The sequence below is a fragment of the Dendrobates tinctorius genome, unplaced genomic scaffold, assembly GCF_039654945.1.
Source record: "Dendrobates tinctorius isolate UK_male_01 unplaced genomic scaffold, ASM3965494v1 ptg000023l, whole genome shotgun sequence".
NCBI classification, from domain to species: Eukaryota; Metazoa; Chordata; class Amphibia; order Anura; family Dendrobatidae; genus Dendrobates; species Dendrobates tinctorius.
In genome coordinates, this window is record NW_027361691.1 from 6,728,357 (window position 1) to 6,742,986 (window position 14,630).

The 14,630-nt window shown below is 43.6% G+C and overlaps 1 protein-coding gene across 6 annotated transcripts in view; it reads right to left on the minus strand.

Annotated features, from left to right (window-relative positions):
- Nucleotides 1-14,630, minus strand: part of DLG2 (discs large MAGUK scaffold protein 2) — a 1,750,933-nt gene that overhangs the window by 1,292,293 nt on the left and 444,010 nt on the right. The window contains exon 1 of one of the 6 annotated variants that reach the window (XM_073569198.1): nt 9,773-10,244. The exons of the other annotated variants lie outside the window; for them this stretch is intronic. Within the exon in view, the coding sequence (XP_073425299.1) occupies nt 9,773-9,814 (42 nt within the window). The 5' untranslated portion in view covers nt 9,815-10,244. Of the gene's footprint in view, nt 1-9,772; nt 10,245-14,630 lie in introns of those variants that run through there. 6 annotated transcript variants of the gene reach the window in all.

The following is a 14,630-nucleotide window of genomic DNA, read 5'->3' on the forward strand; positions in this document are numbered from 1 at the left end:
CAGTATTATAGTAGTTATATTCTTGTTCATAGGGGCAGTATTATAGTAGCTATATTCTTGTACATAGGGGCAGTATTATAGTAGCTATATTCTTGTACATAGGAGCAGTATTATAGTAGTTATATTTTTGTACATAGGGGCATTATTATAGTAGTTATATTCTTGTACATAGGAGCAGTATTATAGTAGTTATATTCTTGTACATAGGGGGCAGTATAATAGTAGTTATGTGCTTGTACATAGGGGCAGTATTATAGTAGTTATATTTTTGTACATAGGGGCAGTATTATAGTAGTTATATTTTTGTACATAGGGAGCAGTATTATAGTAGTTATATTCTTGTACATAGGAGCAGTATTATAGTAGTTATATTCTTGTACATAGGAGCAGTATTATAGTAGTTATATTCTTGTACATAGGGGCATTATTATAGTAGTTATATTCTTGTACATAGGAGCAGTATTATAGTAGTTATATTCTTGTACATAGGGGCAGTATTATAGTAGTTATATTCTTGTACATAGGGGCATTATTATAGTAGTTATATTCTTGTACATAGGAGCAGTATTATAGTAGTTATATTTTTGTACATAGGGGCAGTATTATAGTAGTTATATTTTTGTACATAGGGAGCAGTATTATAGTAGTTATATTCTTGTACATAGGAGCAGTATTATAGTAGTTATATTCTTGTACATAGGAGCAGTATTATAGTAGTTAGATTCTTGTACATAGGGGCAATTTTTATTATAAAACCCAAACATAAATACAATTATAATAAAACAAAAATCATCCAGTATTACAAAACACAAACCACTTAGGTAATATATACACAGCACTAATAATCAGATCATATTCATCAATAAATTAAAGTGTCCACACCTGGGGATGGAAAAAGAAAGTTAGAGGGAAAAAAAACAAAACAAAAAAAAAAAAAAACACAAAAAAAACCAAAACATTATCATATTTTCTAACTGAATTTTACGTTTCTCCATAACGTTATGTTTCTTGGACTCCTTCCAACTTCTAGTGATTTTATCCACCGGAGTTCTGACATAACCTGATTGGCGGCAGCGGTGTGATCGAACGGCTCATTGTGCAGTGACACCCGGGTTCTCATGTGCCAGTGATAGTATTTGATGACACTGATTATAATGTACATTGTCTCTCTGTTGATGTTACTAACAGTGGAGGGGACACCATAGATTATGTCAGGATACTTTAGAGTCCGCAGTCTGGGGATTTTTAGATTATCTGACACTTCCTCCCAGATCTTCCTCCCTCCCCAGCAATCACATATAAAGTGCTCCATAGTTTCCTCCTGCTGACAACCAAGGGGACAATTCCGATCAGAGACACACAGATGTTTCAGGTTCCCTCTGACAAAGAGCCGACTATGCAGTGAAAGCCAAGTGACATCAAACAGTTTAGGAGGAAGCCGTTTCCCGTTTAGGAACCTAAGGCTTTCCTGCAGGGTGGTGGTGACACAATCTCTCAGGGCCAGTGGAGAGTAGAAGAAAGTCCTACATACACGAGCATACAGGTCTCTTCTCGTACTGCTCTCAATGTAAGACCTCTCCAGTCCCCACCTCCTAACACACTTCAGACCATAGTCCAGATACTGGGGGAGGTGGTCACCTGTCCATCTCCTCCTCTTGAGACTGCCGCCTCGCACCCAAGATTCTGCAAAAGGCAATATCCAGTACCTGATACTATTTACCCACAGGGAGCTACTGTTTGAGTCCATGTTCCCAAAATTCACCTTTAGAAACAAGGAGTCTAAGAAAACCCTTGGATTCAACATATCCAGCCTACCCTCTCTCCGCCGTAGGTATGTTATTCCCCTCTTTATCAGGTTCATCCTATTCCCCCACAAGAGCTGGAAGAACAGGCTGAAGAGCCTCGCTGAGAAAGATTCTGGTAAAGGGAAAATGACAGAGACATACAAGAAAACGGGGACCAGGTAAGTCTTCAACATTGTGACCCTTTCTCTGTAGGTCAGCCTCCAGTTCTTCCATCGCTGAACCTTTGCATTTCCGGTTTCCAATTTCTCCTCCCAATTTAGCGTGGCATTATCATCCCTCCCAAATTTAACCCCTAGGATCTTAATATGGGTGGAGGCTTTGGAAAACTGCGGCAGATCAAAGCTGGGCTCAGTATCTAATGTCCACAGAGCTTGACTCTTTTCAAGGTTGACCAGAGACCCGGAGGCCTCTGAGTAGCTTCTGATGGACGCAGATAACATCTGCACCTCACGAGGATTGGAGATCACCAGCGTCACATCGTCCGCATAGGCAACAACATTCAGAGGCGGGCAGTGGGGGACCGGCACCCCCTGAAAATCGCACTCCTGCAGTGACCTCAGAAACGGGTCTAGGGCAAAAACATACAGGAGCGGACTCATTGGGCAACCCTGTCTCACCCCTGCCCCAACTCCAAAAGTGTCACCCTGCCAACCATTAATCAGAGGAAAGCTCACCGCCTCTCTGTACAACGTCTTCACCCAATCCACAAATTGTCCCGGAATACCGTACTTTGACAAAGTGGCCCACAGATAGTCATGATCAACCCTGTCAAAGGCTTTAGCCTGGTCCAGACTAACAACATATCTCCCACACCGCAGAGCTTTACATCTCTCAAACATCTCTCGTATCGAGATGACTGCTCCAGAGATGTTCCGCCCTTTTACTGTGCCAAACTGAGAGCCTGCCAACAGTGCCGGGGACAAACAGACTAATCTAGAAAATAGGATCTTTGCTAGAATCTTCCTGTCCACATTCAAGAGGGCAATCGGCCTCCAGTTCTTGATGTCACTCGGCTCTTTACCTTTAGACAGCAGAATTAACGAGGACACTCTCATGGATGGAGGCATCAGGTGATTTTCTAGACAATTTCTATACACATCCACGAGAATTGGAGCCAGGAGGTCTCTGAATTTCTTATAAAATTCTGCTGTTATACCATCTGGACCTGGTGCCTTCTTCAGATATAACTTATCAATAGCCTCCTTAACTTCTTCCACCGTTAATTCTGCTGTCAAAGGAGAAAAGTCCAGATCATTAGTATCAGGCGCTGGAGTTGCCTCCAAGAATTGAGCCATCTTATCTTTATCCAAAACTTTCCTCTGAAACAAGTCAGCATAGTAAGATCTCACCACCTCCAGGATACCCTCCCGTGAATCCTGCAATACACCCTGGGAGTCAATGAGACCCGTGACCATTTTTTTGGCCACCCTCTCCCTGCAATTCTCAAAGGGATCAGGGGCCCCTAAGGACCCATAATCCCGTTCAAGAACCAGGGAGGTATACCTGCTATACTGATACTGCTTTATCTCAGATTTCAGCCGGTCGATCTTCACTTTGTCATCCCCGCCCGCCGAATACAGTGACTCCAATTCTTTGCGCAGCTTTAGGTACTGGCTGTACTTATTCCTCCCTTTATTAACTGACAGTCTCTTTAAGAGGGATCTGATATCCTCCTTGACGTCCTCCCACCAGTCGGTCATGTTGTCATAGAAGTCAACCCTGTCTAGATGAAGCTGGATAAGGGAGTGAACACGGCTCTGAACATAGGCATCATCCAGGAGACTGGAATTAAGCTTCCACAACCCTCTACCAATGTCCGGACGGTTAGAGGAACCCAAAGAGAAGCACAAGGCGAGGTGATCAGAGTAAGGGACGACCTTCTCACTCAGGGCGCCGACAGCCTCAGTAGGACTGACAAAAGCAAAATCTATCCTACTGCTCCTGTTGGAACATGAATACGTGAATTTTGGCTGTCGCCCACCCTGTGTGAAAACGTCGGTCAGTCCTGCCTGCATTATAACGTTATGTAGGACCTTACCGTCCCTGGTCACTGCCCTGCCCGAGGAGCTGTCACCTGATGTCATTATGGCATTAAAGTCCCCCGCCATCACCACTGGAAGAGAAGTGAAGAGGTAAGGCTTGACGTCATTAAACAGCTGGATCCTGTCCGTCACTGTCTGTGGCCCATAGATGTTAATAAGCCGGAGTCGCCTCCCATGGACAGTGACTTCCAGGACCAGACATCTTCCCATGACCACCTCCGTCATCCTATGCACAGTCACATCATTGGTGTTAAACAGGACAGCGACCCCGGCGTAAGGCTCCACAGCCAGTGACCAGAAAGAAGGACCGGACCGCCATTCCCTCTCAGCCTCTCTCATAAGCCCCAGAGATGTCAGTCGTGTCTCCTGCAGGAAGATGACATCTGTGTCCAGATATTTGAGATGTTCATACACCGTGTGTCTAGTTCTCCTCAGCTTAATGCTATTCACATTGCTCGAGGTCACTGTCAATGAGAACCCCGCCATCACAACACAATATAGAAAGAGCAAAGTAATAGCCATCATCATGAGTCAGAGATGTTCTGTCCACCACTGGTGTCCATGTCAGACTCTACCTGAGGGTCTACAGATAAGGGCTTCCGCTTTGGTGGGGGATGATCCTCTATGTCCCTGTCACACTCAGCATCAACTTTCCTCAACTCTTCCTCATAATCGTCACCATTGGAGTCAGATAAAACTCCATACTTGTTGGACACGACCATCACTCCTGCAGAATTCTGAACCTTCTTACTAGCACTCTGACCAGTGTCATATTCTGCCTCAGGTTTACGGGAGGATGTGTTCTTTTTCTTCCTTTTATTATTATTAATGTTCCAGTCATCAGATACAGACAGCGATGCTGAAGGGGGGGCTATCTGAGGCTGCTGGACCTGATGGACGACCTCCATGTTCCCCTCTGCACCCTGCTTCTCTGGTGCTGCCTGAGTGGACTCCTGGTGGGCATCTGAGCTGGTCAACATCTCTCCTGACATTAAACACTCCTCCTCATGTGTCCCTGCCACCACATCCTCATCCTCCTGAGCCTCTGCCCCTGCCATCACTAACTCATCAGGGAAGACTCTGCATATGTTGTGCCAGGCGTCTGGACAGTCCCTGTGAGGGTGGCCCATCTTACCACAGAGGTTGCACCTGACGTCCCGGCAGTCTGCAGCGACATGGCCGATTGCCCCACACAGACTGCACTTCACCACAGTACAGGCGTTAGCCAGATGACCTTTCCCACCACATTTGAAGCACTTTCTGGGTTGCCCGGGATAATAACACCTTCCCTTCTCCCTCCCAATGAAGAAGGAGTTGGGTAAGTGGGCAGTGATGTTATTACATTGCCGCAATTTTACCAAGACCCGCCACCCCATTGTCCAGATACCATCCTCATCTCTGACCTTGGTGAGTCCAGAGATGAGGTCACAGTGTCTCCGGAGCCACACCTCGATGTCCTGTGGAGGAACGGCCTCATTCCAGAAGGTGATATTCACTGTGACAGTGTCTGGCCTGGAGATAGGAACCAACACAAACTTATTCCAGCCCTCAGCATCTCTGAACTTGGGGTAATTGGCCCAGAATCTATCCAGGTCAGACATGAGCTTGAAGCTGACCTCGTAGCCCTGCCTGTCCTGAAGATTAGACACTGCCAGTATCTCATTTGCCACAAACCCCATCTGGCCGCAGAGCAGCTCTCTCACCACATACCTGCGTTGTGGCAGATCCTCCTTGGCACCTATGTATTTAAACCGCACCACATTAATGTGCTTGAATGTCTGGCCGGTGTACCTGGCACTGGAAGTGAAGGATGGGGCGCCGCGGCTCCAGGCATTCCTGGGGGGCACCTGCCGGGTCACACTGGGCTGACTGACAGGGAGAGGGCCTGCAGCAGGGGGCGCTGTCACACCTTGTGGACTGGATGGCAAAGGGGGATAATCACACATATCATGCACATTATCATGAGCAGCATCATTATCATCAGACAGTGCAACGTCCATTACAGAATGTGAAACCCCTCCAACCCCCGACCCCATGGGCACAGTATCCCCAGCCACAGTCTGTGCTTCAGCCTCATCAGCACAAACAGTCTCAGAAATACTGTCCTGCTCCTGTGTGGGGCATTCTGGGACCTGTGGTGCCTCTGCTGCAGTCTGAAGTGTATGCTCCTGTTCACACTGAGCTGCCTGCTGCTGCAGTTGTTTTCCCTCCTGGAAGCAGAAGCGGGCAGCCTGTAACACTGGCCGTGTCCGCTGCTGGGGGGTCCCGTCCTGAACATCAGGGGTCCTGGCCTCTACAGCACAGTCCTGCTTATAGGAGGCGAACCGCTCGCGGTTCCTGTAGGTCTCTGCCAGGGGCCCCATGCTCTCCAGCACAGATTCAGTGTCCTGCACAACACTCGCCAGCTGTACTCCCAGTGTGTTCAGTCTCAGGTCATAGGCGTCATTACTGGCAGGATTAGCGGTCTTTAGACTATAGATGAAGTCTACCTCCATTTGCAGCGCTTTTTTTTGCTGCTGTAACTCACCCAGTTTTCGGACAAGTCCTGGTATCTCATCCGCTAGCTGCAGCTCGGGTGCACGCGCCGGCTCCACAGGCTTAGTCTTGACCACGGGTACAGGGGTTTTGAATCCTGTCTTGTGCGGGTCCACCATAGATGGTTTTGTGGCCCCTTGGCTGGATGCAGGCTCCGCAGCAGGTTTATCGCTGCCACCTGACTGTGACCATGTGCGTCCTGACCGCGCCATACTGCCATGCTGCTGTAGGTTCTCCTGCATTGTCTGCCTTTCCAAAGACGTCAGTCTCTGCCTGGAAGCAGCAGAGGTGATCTGCACAGCTGGGGCCGATCTCACCTGTGCACCTGGCAGGAGATGCTTACTGACTGGGGAGCAACAAGACTTTACATTCAGCTGGATTCCATCACTCACCAACACTTTTCCTTCTGGCTTCTTTGCTGGAACTGGAGAAGGTTTTCCTCCCAAAACTTTACTCACAACTGTTTCTTTCTTCATAGAACTGCTGCAGCTTTGACTCGCTGCATTCACTGGACTCACAGTGGCTTTGGGATTAACATTCCCATTGGTAGAAACCTGGGAGGCTAGTCCCAGTGTAGGCCGGGAAGCCTGGGCCTTGCCAGGGGAGCTTCCCCGCCCAGGGTGGCCACTCCCTGGGCTTGCTCCAGACATCAGGAGAACCACTGACACACAACCTCACAGCTAGGAGGCAGTATTATAGTAGTTATATTCTTGTACATAGGGGGCAGTATTATAGTAGCTATATTCTTGTACATAGGGGCAGTATTAAAGTAGTTATATTCTTGTACATAGGGGCAGTATTATAGTAGTTATATTCTTGTACATAGGGAACAGTAATATAGTAGTTATATTCTTGTACATAGGAGCAGTATTATAGTAGATATATTCTTGTACATAGGGGCAGTATTATAGTAGTTATATTCTTGTACATAGGGGGCATTATTATAGTAGTTATATTCTTGTACATAGGAGCAGTATTATAGTAGTTATATTCTTGTACATAGGGGCAGTATTATAGTAGTTATATTCTTGTACATAGGGGCAGTATTATAGTAGTTATATTCTTGTACATAGGATTCTTGTACATAGGGGGCAGTATTATAGTAGTTATATTTTTGTACATAGGGAGCAGTATTATAGTAGTTATATTCTTGTACATAGGATTCTTGTACATAGGAGCAGTATTATAGTAGTTATATTCTTGTACATAGGGGCAGTATTATAGTAGTTATATTCTTGTACATAGGAGCAGTATTATAGTAGTTATATTCTTGTACATAGGGGCAGTATTATAGTAGTTATATTCTTGTACATAGGGGCAGTATTATAGTAGTTATATTCTTGTACATAGGAGCAGTATTATAGTAGTTATATTCTTGTACATAGGGGCAGTATTATAGTAGTTATATTCTTGTACATAGGAGCAGTATTATAGTAGTTATATTTTTGTACATAGGGAGCAGTATTATAGTAGCTATATTCATCATAAGGAAATGGTATTATAGGTTATATTGGAAACCCAAATCATCCAGTATGAAAATGGCGAGACTGTTATCTTAAAATCCGACTCCTATTTAAATCTCAACCCACATATCGGAACCCCGTAAAAAGTAGCCTTTTCAATATGACTATGAGACTCTGGAGATGACCGATAAATGAATACCAGATGACTGACACCATGATCAGACAAAAGAAAATATCCTGACCCCATATCAGACCATACAGTTACATTGTTCATGGCTCTTGTTCGGTTCCAGGAGCTGCTGCATCCCGGACTCTGAACAGCATCGATTTCAGAAGAAAAGTAAAGTATATTGGCCACTATCAAAATAATCCAATAGATAATCATTTTTAATTTGATTTACAAATTATATGTCACTCGCTGAGTTAAAAAAAAGGGGGGCCTCCCTGTAATACGGATTAAGTTGACATGTCTGTTTAAAAGGGCAAAAAAAAAAAAAAATTAAAAATCCCTCAAAAGTAGAGAATAGTAATGGCAGTCAAGATCAGCCAACTAAAAGTATGTAAATGTTTTCTGGGGTCATCGGGTGAATTTTGGGACTTCTTGTCACTCATCTCATTGAATTACACTACAGTGAGCCCTTCCCCAGCCAGAAATAGCTGATGACAGAGCGATAGATTGCCTTCACCTGTATAGCTTTAGTATATAGGAATAGGCATAGTATCCTTTTAAAAGGGCAGCGGAGAGCAGGAATCGGCAGAGAAGGTGCAATGAATTTTCTTCATGCAGCTATTTATATATATATATATTTTTTTAACATATATCCTTGCGACAAAGCCCCCAGGAGAACAAACAAGAACAATCTTAATGTCCCGCATTATAGCTATAGAGTCAATCGACCCTATATAAAAGTATGAACTACACCGGCAGCGAGCAGCAACCTTCTCTATCTGACCTCGCAGGATAAAAATACAACCGCTCGCTATCTCCTATGGAAACGTGTCGAATCCTACGTCTCTCCCACTCGAAGAAGAGTGGCGAGCACGAAACGCCTTTTGTCAGTTCTTGATGTGACACAGAACGCCGAAACTTGGCTGCATTCACAAATAGCACAGTTGTAGCAGAGCTGAAACGGTTCGTCATCTCCCGCCTGTGAATCGTGAGTCCGTACGAGTAATTATGCGCAGATGTAGCAGAGCTAAATGTGTCATTAGAAAGGAAGGGGGGGGGCTGCGTGATTTTTTTTTTTTCTTTCTTTTTTTTCAAGCCAAATCGCCCCATCGCTAATTTCAGTAAACTACGAGGTATCATCACGTCAGCTCGGCTTCATCCGCACATGACGACGGTATCTCTTTGGTCTACTTCTCGTATTGATGTTAAAAGTTAGGTTAGGGCACGACTTGACATCTTGTTACATTGTATCCGCTGAGATCATAGAAGTTCGGGTCCCCCCCCCAAAAAAAAAAAGATAAAAATGGCAATAAAAAAAAATAAAAAAAAAATCTTAACCCTTCTGAAATGTGATGCAACCCCAAAATAAACCACGAAAGCGACCGAGACTCACTGCATCAACTGACGTCCGATCGGCGTGGAGCCAAAAGAGTTAAATTCAAAATTCAAACGAACATTCTATCAACGGAATTTTCAGAATTTCAAACACAACTTGTTTGTAAACAAAAGGAAACAGGAAGAAAAAAAAGAAAAATCCGACAACCTAAATCTGTTGCTGGAAACGTATAGGACAATAGAGTCTACCGACCGAGCGCCAAGACCTGACGCACAGACCGGCACCAACCACCTGTAATAGCAGATCATAAGCTGAGCCGGATCTTCCAAAGTGTTGAAACCGACGGGGGTTAGACATTTTTCTGCCAATGCAGATTTCCCCACGGATAGGAGACGGAGAAGGGGATTAAGACGGGTCCTTACCTTGACGTTAGTCCTGAGTGCACAGTAACAGGCAAAGAACATTGCAAGGAACAAGGAACATATGGAAGCGAGTTCAGCTGGTCTCTGCAGCGCGGAGCATGGAGGCAGCAGGATCCTGAGGATGAGGGGAAGCCTCCGTATCGCTGTCACTTAGAAATTGCATTGATCTCTCGCTTTCCTGACTTAAAAAAAAAAGGAACGAGCGAGAGCAATGTCTTAAAGGCACTGAATGAAAGCGTCAAGACTCTCCCCAGCCAGCGTCGAGCCGCCGCTTATTTAGGTCCAAAAATATTCAATTAGCAAACTTACGACGGCAGGGAAGGACGGAGCAAATCGTTAAGGTGAAAAATTAGAAATGTCCCCGATCTTGTAATAGGGACGTCGTTTCTCTAGGAAACATTTTCACTAAGTGAATCACCGGAGGAAAAGAAAAAGGCTTCCATTTTTTTCCTCTCCTCCAGTCTAAAGACACTAGACTGTTTTTTTTTTTTCATTTTTTTACTCATCGCCGCTCTTAAAGAGGCAGCAATTAGCTTGGTCTCGCGAGCCGCTTCGTAAGACATCGCTGGATGAGGAACAAGCAGGTTGTGGTATCGTGTCAGATCAGTTCTGGGATTTTGATTTTTTCTTTTTCCTACAAAAGGTGCAAGAAAAACTTTTTGCTTTCTTCTATACAAAGCGTTACGGTTAAGATGTATAATAAAATGGATATTGGTTTTGTTGCTTTAAGGAAGATCCTATCATGGGGGGCCCAAATTTATATATTACTGAAGTATATTGATTTAGGATTTTTTTTGTGAAAATTTTATAGACTATTACAATGATGTGCAATAATACTAGAACATACTTTTGGGCTTTTTGGGCATAAAAGTATTTCCATAGATTATTACAACAAAAGAAGTACCTACAAAGGTTTTCCAATAATTGTTCAGTAGGGTTAGCTAGGATAGTGACTTTAGTTTCCCCTAGGATTGACCAATCCACACACATTAGGACACACATTTCAAAATCTGGTCCACGACATTCATGCCTGTATGGAGGACTATGTGGGGCCATTATACTGTATGGAAAACTATATGAGGACCATTATACTGTATGGAGCACTATATGGGGCAATTAAGCGGTATGGAGCATTAGGCTGGGTCATTATACTGTATGGAGCATTATGTGAGACCCATTTTACTGGATAGAGCACTATGTGGGGACATTATACTGTATGGAGTACTATGGTGGGCCAGTATACTGTATGTACAAGAATATAAATACCATAATACTGCCCCTATGTACAAGAATATAACTACTATAATACTGCCCCCTATGTACAAGAATCTAACTACTATAATACTGCTCCTATGTACAAGAATATAACTACTATAATACTGCCCCCTATGTACAAGAATAAAACTACTATAATACTGCTCCTATGTACAAGAATAAAAATGCTATAATACTGCCCCTATGTACAAGAATATAACTACTATAATACTGCTCCATGTACAAGAATATAACTATTACAATACTGCTCCTATGTGCAAGAATATAACTATTATAATACTGCTCCTATGTACAAGAATATAACTACTATAATACTGTCCCCTATGTACAAGAATATAACTACTATAATACTGCTCCTATGTACAAGAATATAAATACTATAATACTGCTCCTATGTACAAGAATATAACTACTATAATACTGCCCAATGTACAAGAATATAACTACTATAATACTGCTCCTATGTGCAAGAATATAACTATTATAATACTGCTCCTATGTACAAGAATATAACTACTATAATACTGCTCCCTATGTACAAGAATATAACTACTATAATACTGCTCCTATGTACAAGAATATAGCTACTATAATACTGCTCCCTGTTGTGAGTTCATTCTCTGGTTCACCAGTTGTGAGTTCTCCTTCCAGACTCCCTCTGGTGGTAACAGGAGGTAGTGAGGCTGATTTGATCGGTGGAGATCTGCCACCTGAGAATGAGGATGACGATTGGACCTCAGGAGTCTCAGATTGGATTTAAGACAGCCGACGCCCTATTCAGTTGCTGGTGATTCCTTCTGGCTTGTCAGCTCTTGGTTTTCAGCTCTATTCCAGTCATCTAAAGCTAAGTTTTTCTGCTAATGTTCACACTTGATTTTGTTGGTTTATTCAGTTTTTGTGTGGTCTGCCAGCCCTGGCTGGGGGCTGTGCTGAATTTCCACTCTTATTTATCAGTATTTTGCCAATTTGCTTTTTGTCCCTTACTAGTTTGGTCTCTTTTTGATCTGTCTCAGAATATTTCAGAGTGCTGATATAGTGGGAGAAGTCTAGTGACTTCAGGGTCAATTTTGCTATCAGAAGTGTTGGACATTATTTTTGTAGGGTTTTTTGCAGGTTGCACACAGTGTCTTTCCTTTCCTTTCTAGTTAGTTTGGGCCCCATCGTTTGCTCAGCCTATTTTCCTGCCTGTGTTTGTGCCTTCATCTTGTTTCACCGTCAATACATGTTGGGGGCTGTCTATTCCTTTGGGATCTGCTCTGGGGCAGATAGTTTTCCCCTTTTCATGCTTCAGGCATATTTAGTCCTCCGGCTGTGACGAACCGTCTAGGAACATCGTAGGTACGCTCCACGGCTGCTGCTAGTTGTGTGGTAGGATCAGGGATCTGCAGTCTGCATAGTTACCAACCTCTCTTGAGTACTCATAAGCAGGAAAAAGTTGTTAAAAAAAAGTGTCAGAATTTTTTTTTATATATATATATATATATATATATATATATATTTTCCTCTTTTTCTCTGGGGCCGTAGGAGGATTTTTTTTTCTTTTTCCTAATGGAGATTAAGCAATTGTCTGATCGTGTGGAGCAGCTGGCTGCTGAAGTGCAGGGAATTTCCACCTACCTCATTCAGTCACATGCTGCTGAACCTAAGATCCCTACTCCTGATGTGTTTTCTGGGGATCAGTCTAAATTTCTGAATTTTAAGAATAATTGAAATTATTTCTGGCCTTGAAGCCTAACTCATCGGGGAGCTCTGTGCAGCAGGTTAAAATTGTCATCTCCTTGCTGCGCGGCGATCCCCAGGATTGGGCATTTTCTCTGACACCTGAAAATCCTATTCTGACTAATGTGGATGCATTTTTTCAAGCCTTGGAGTTGTTGTATGATGAACCTAATGCTGTTGATCATGATGAGAGGACCCTGTTGGCATTAAACCAGGGTCAGGATTCTGCAGAGTTATACTGTCAAAAATTCCGAAAGTGGGCAGTTCTTACTACATGGAAGGATAGTGCATTGGCAGCTCTTTTTCTGAAGGGTTTATTAGAGACCGTAAAAGATGTTATGGTGGGATTTCCTGTTCCCTCTGGTCTGGATGATTCTATGTCATTAGCCTTTCAAGTTGATCGGCATTTACGTGAACGTAAAACTACACGGGAGGCACTGCCACCTTTTGAACAAACGTCTGAACCTAATGCAATGTGATGGGGTTTTGTCTAGGGCGCAACGTCAGGAGTTTAGAAGGCGTAATAAGCTGTGTTTTTTCTGTGGAGATGTCTCTCATACTATTTCTGTCTGCCCAAAATGAGAGAAACGTTTTGCACACACATTTGCTGTGGGCAGTATACAACCTAAGTTCCTTTTGGCAATTACTCTGATCTGCTCCTTATCTACATTTTCCGCTAAGGCTTTTGTGGATTCAGGAGCAGCTCTGAATCTGAGGGATTTGGACTTTGCTAAACGTTGTGGTTTTTCCATGACGCCTCTGCAGATGCCTATTCCTTTGAGGGGTATTGATGCTACTCCTTTGGCAGAGAATAAACCTCAGTTTTGTATCCAGGTGACAATGCGAGTTGCCCCAAACCACCCAAGAAAATTGTAAATTTTTGGTGCTGCATAATTTGCATGATACTATTGTTCTGGGTTTTCCTTGGTTGCAAACTCATAATCCAGTTTTGGATTGGAAATCTGGGTCTGTGGTGAGTTGGGGTTGTCAGTGTGTTCTTAGGGACGCTCCTGTTTTCTCCACCTCTCCTCAGTCTCATGATATTCCTGATTATCTAGCCGATTTTTCTGATGTATTTAGTGAGAGTAAGTCTGCGTCTTTGCCTCCTCATAGGAGTTATGACTGTGCAATTGAGTTGATGCCTGGGTGTAAATTTCCCAAGGGTTGGCTTTTCAACTTATCGGTACCCGAAATGAAGCTATGCGATCCTATATTAAGGAGTCGTTGGAGAAGGCTCATATTAGACCATCCTCATCACCTTTAGGTGCTGGGGGTTTTTTTGTGGCCAAGAAAGATGGTTCATTAAGACCGTGTATTGATTATCGTTCCCTTAACAAGATGACGGTTAAATATCAGTACCCGTTACCTCTGATGTCTGATTTATTCTCCAGAATTAAGAGTGCCTGCTGGTTAACTAAGCTTGACCTCAGGGGGGCGTAAAATCTTATTCGCATCAAGCATGGGGATGAATGGAAGACAGCGTTTAATACTCCGGAGGGACATTTTGAGTACCTGTGATGCCTTTTAGGCTCTCTAATGCCCCTTCTATCTTCCAGTCCTTTATGAATGATATTTTCCATGACTTTGTGGATAAGTTTTTGATCATCTATCTGGATGATATTTTGATCTTTTCTAGTGATTGGGATTCTCATGTGGAAGACGTCCGGACTGTGTTCTGGATTTTGAGGGAGAATTCCCTGTTTGTTAAGGGATCGAAATGCCTCTTTGGTGTACAGAGGATTTCATTTTTGGGATTTATGTTATCTCCATCGACTATTGAAATGGACCCGGCCAAGGTACAGGCCATTTATGATTGGGTTCTGCCTACTTCTTTGAAGGCTCTTCAGAAGGTTTTGGGTTTTGC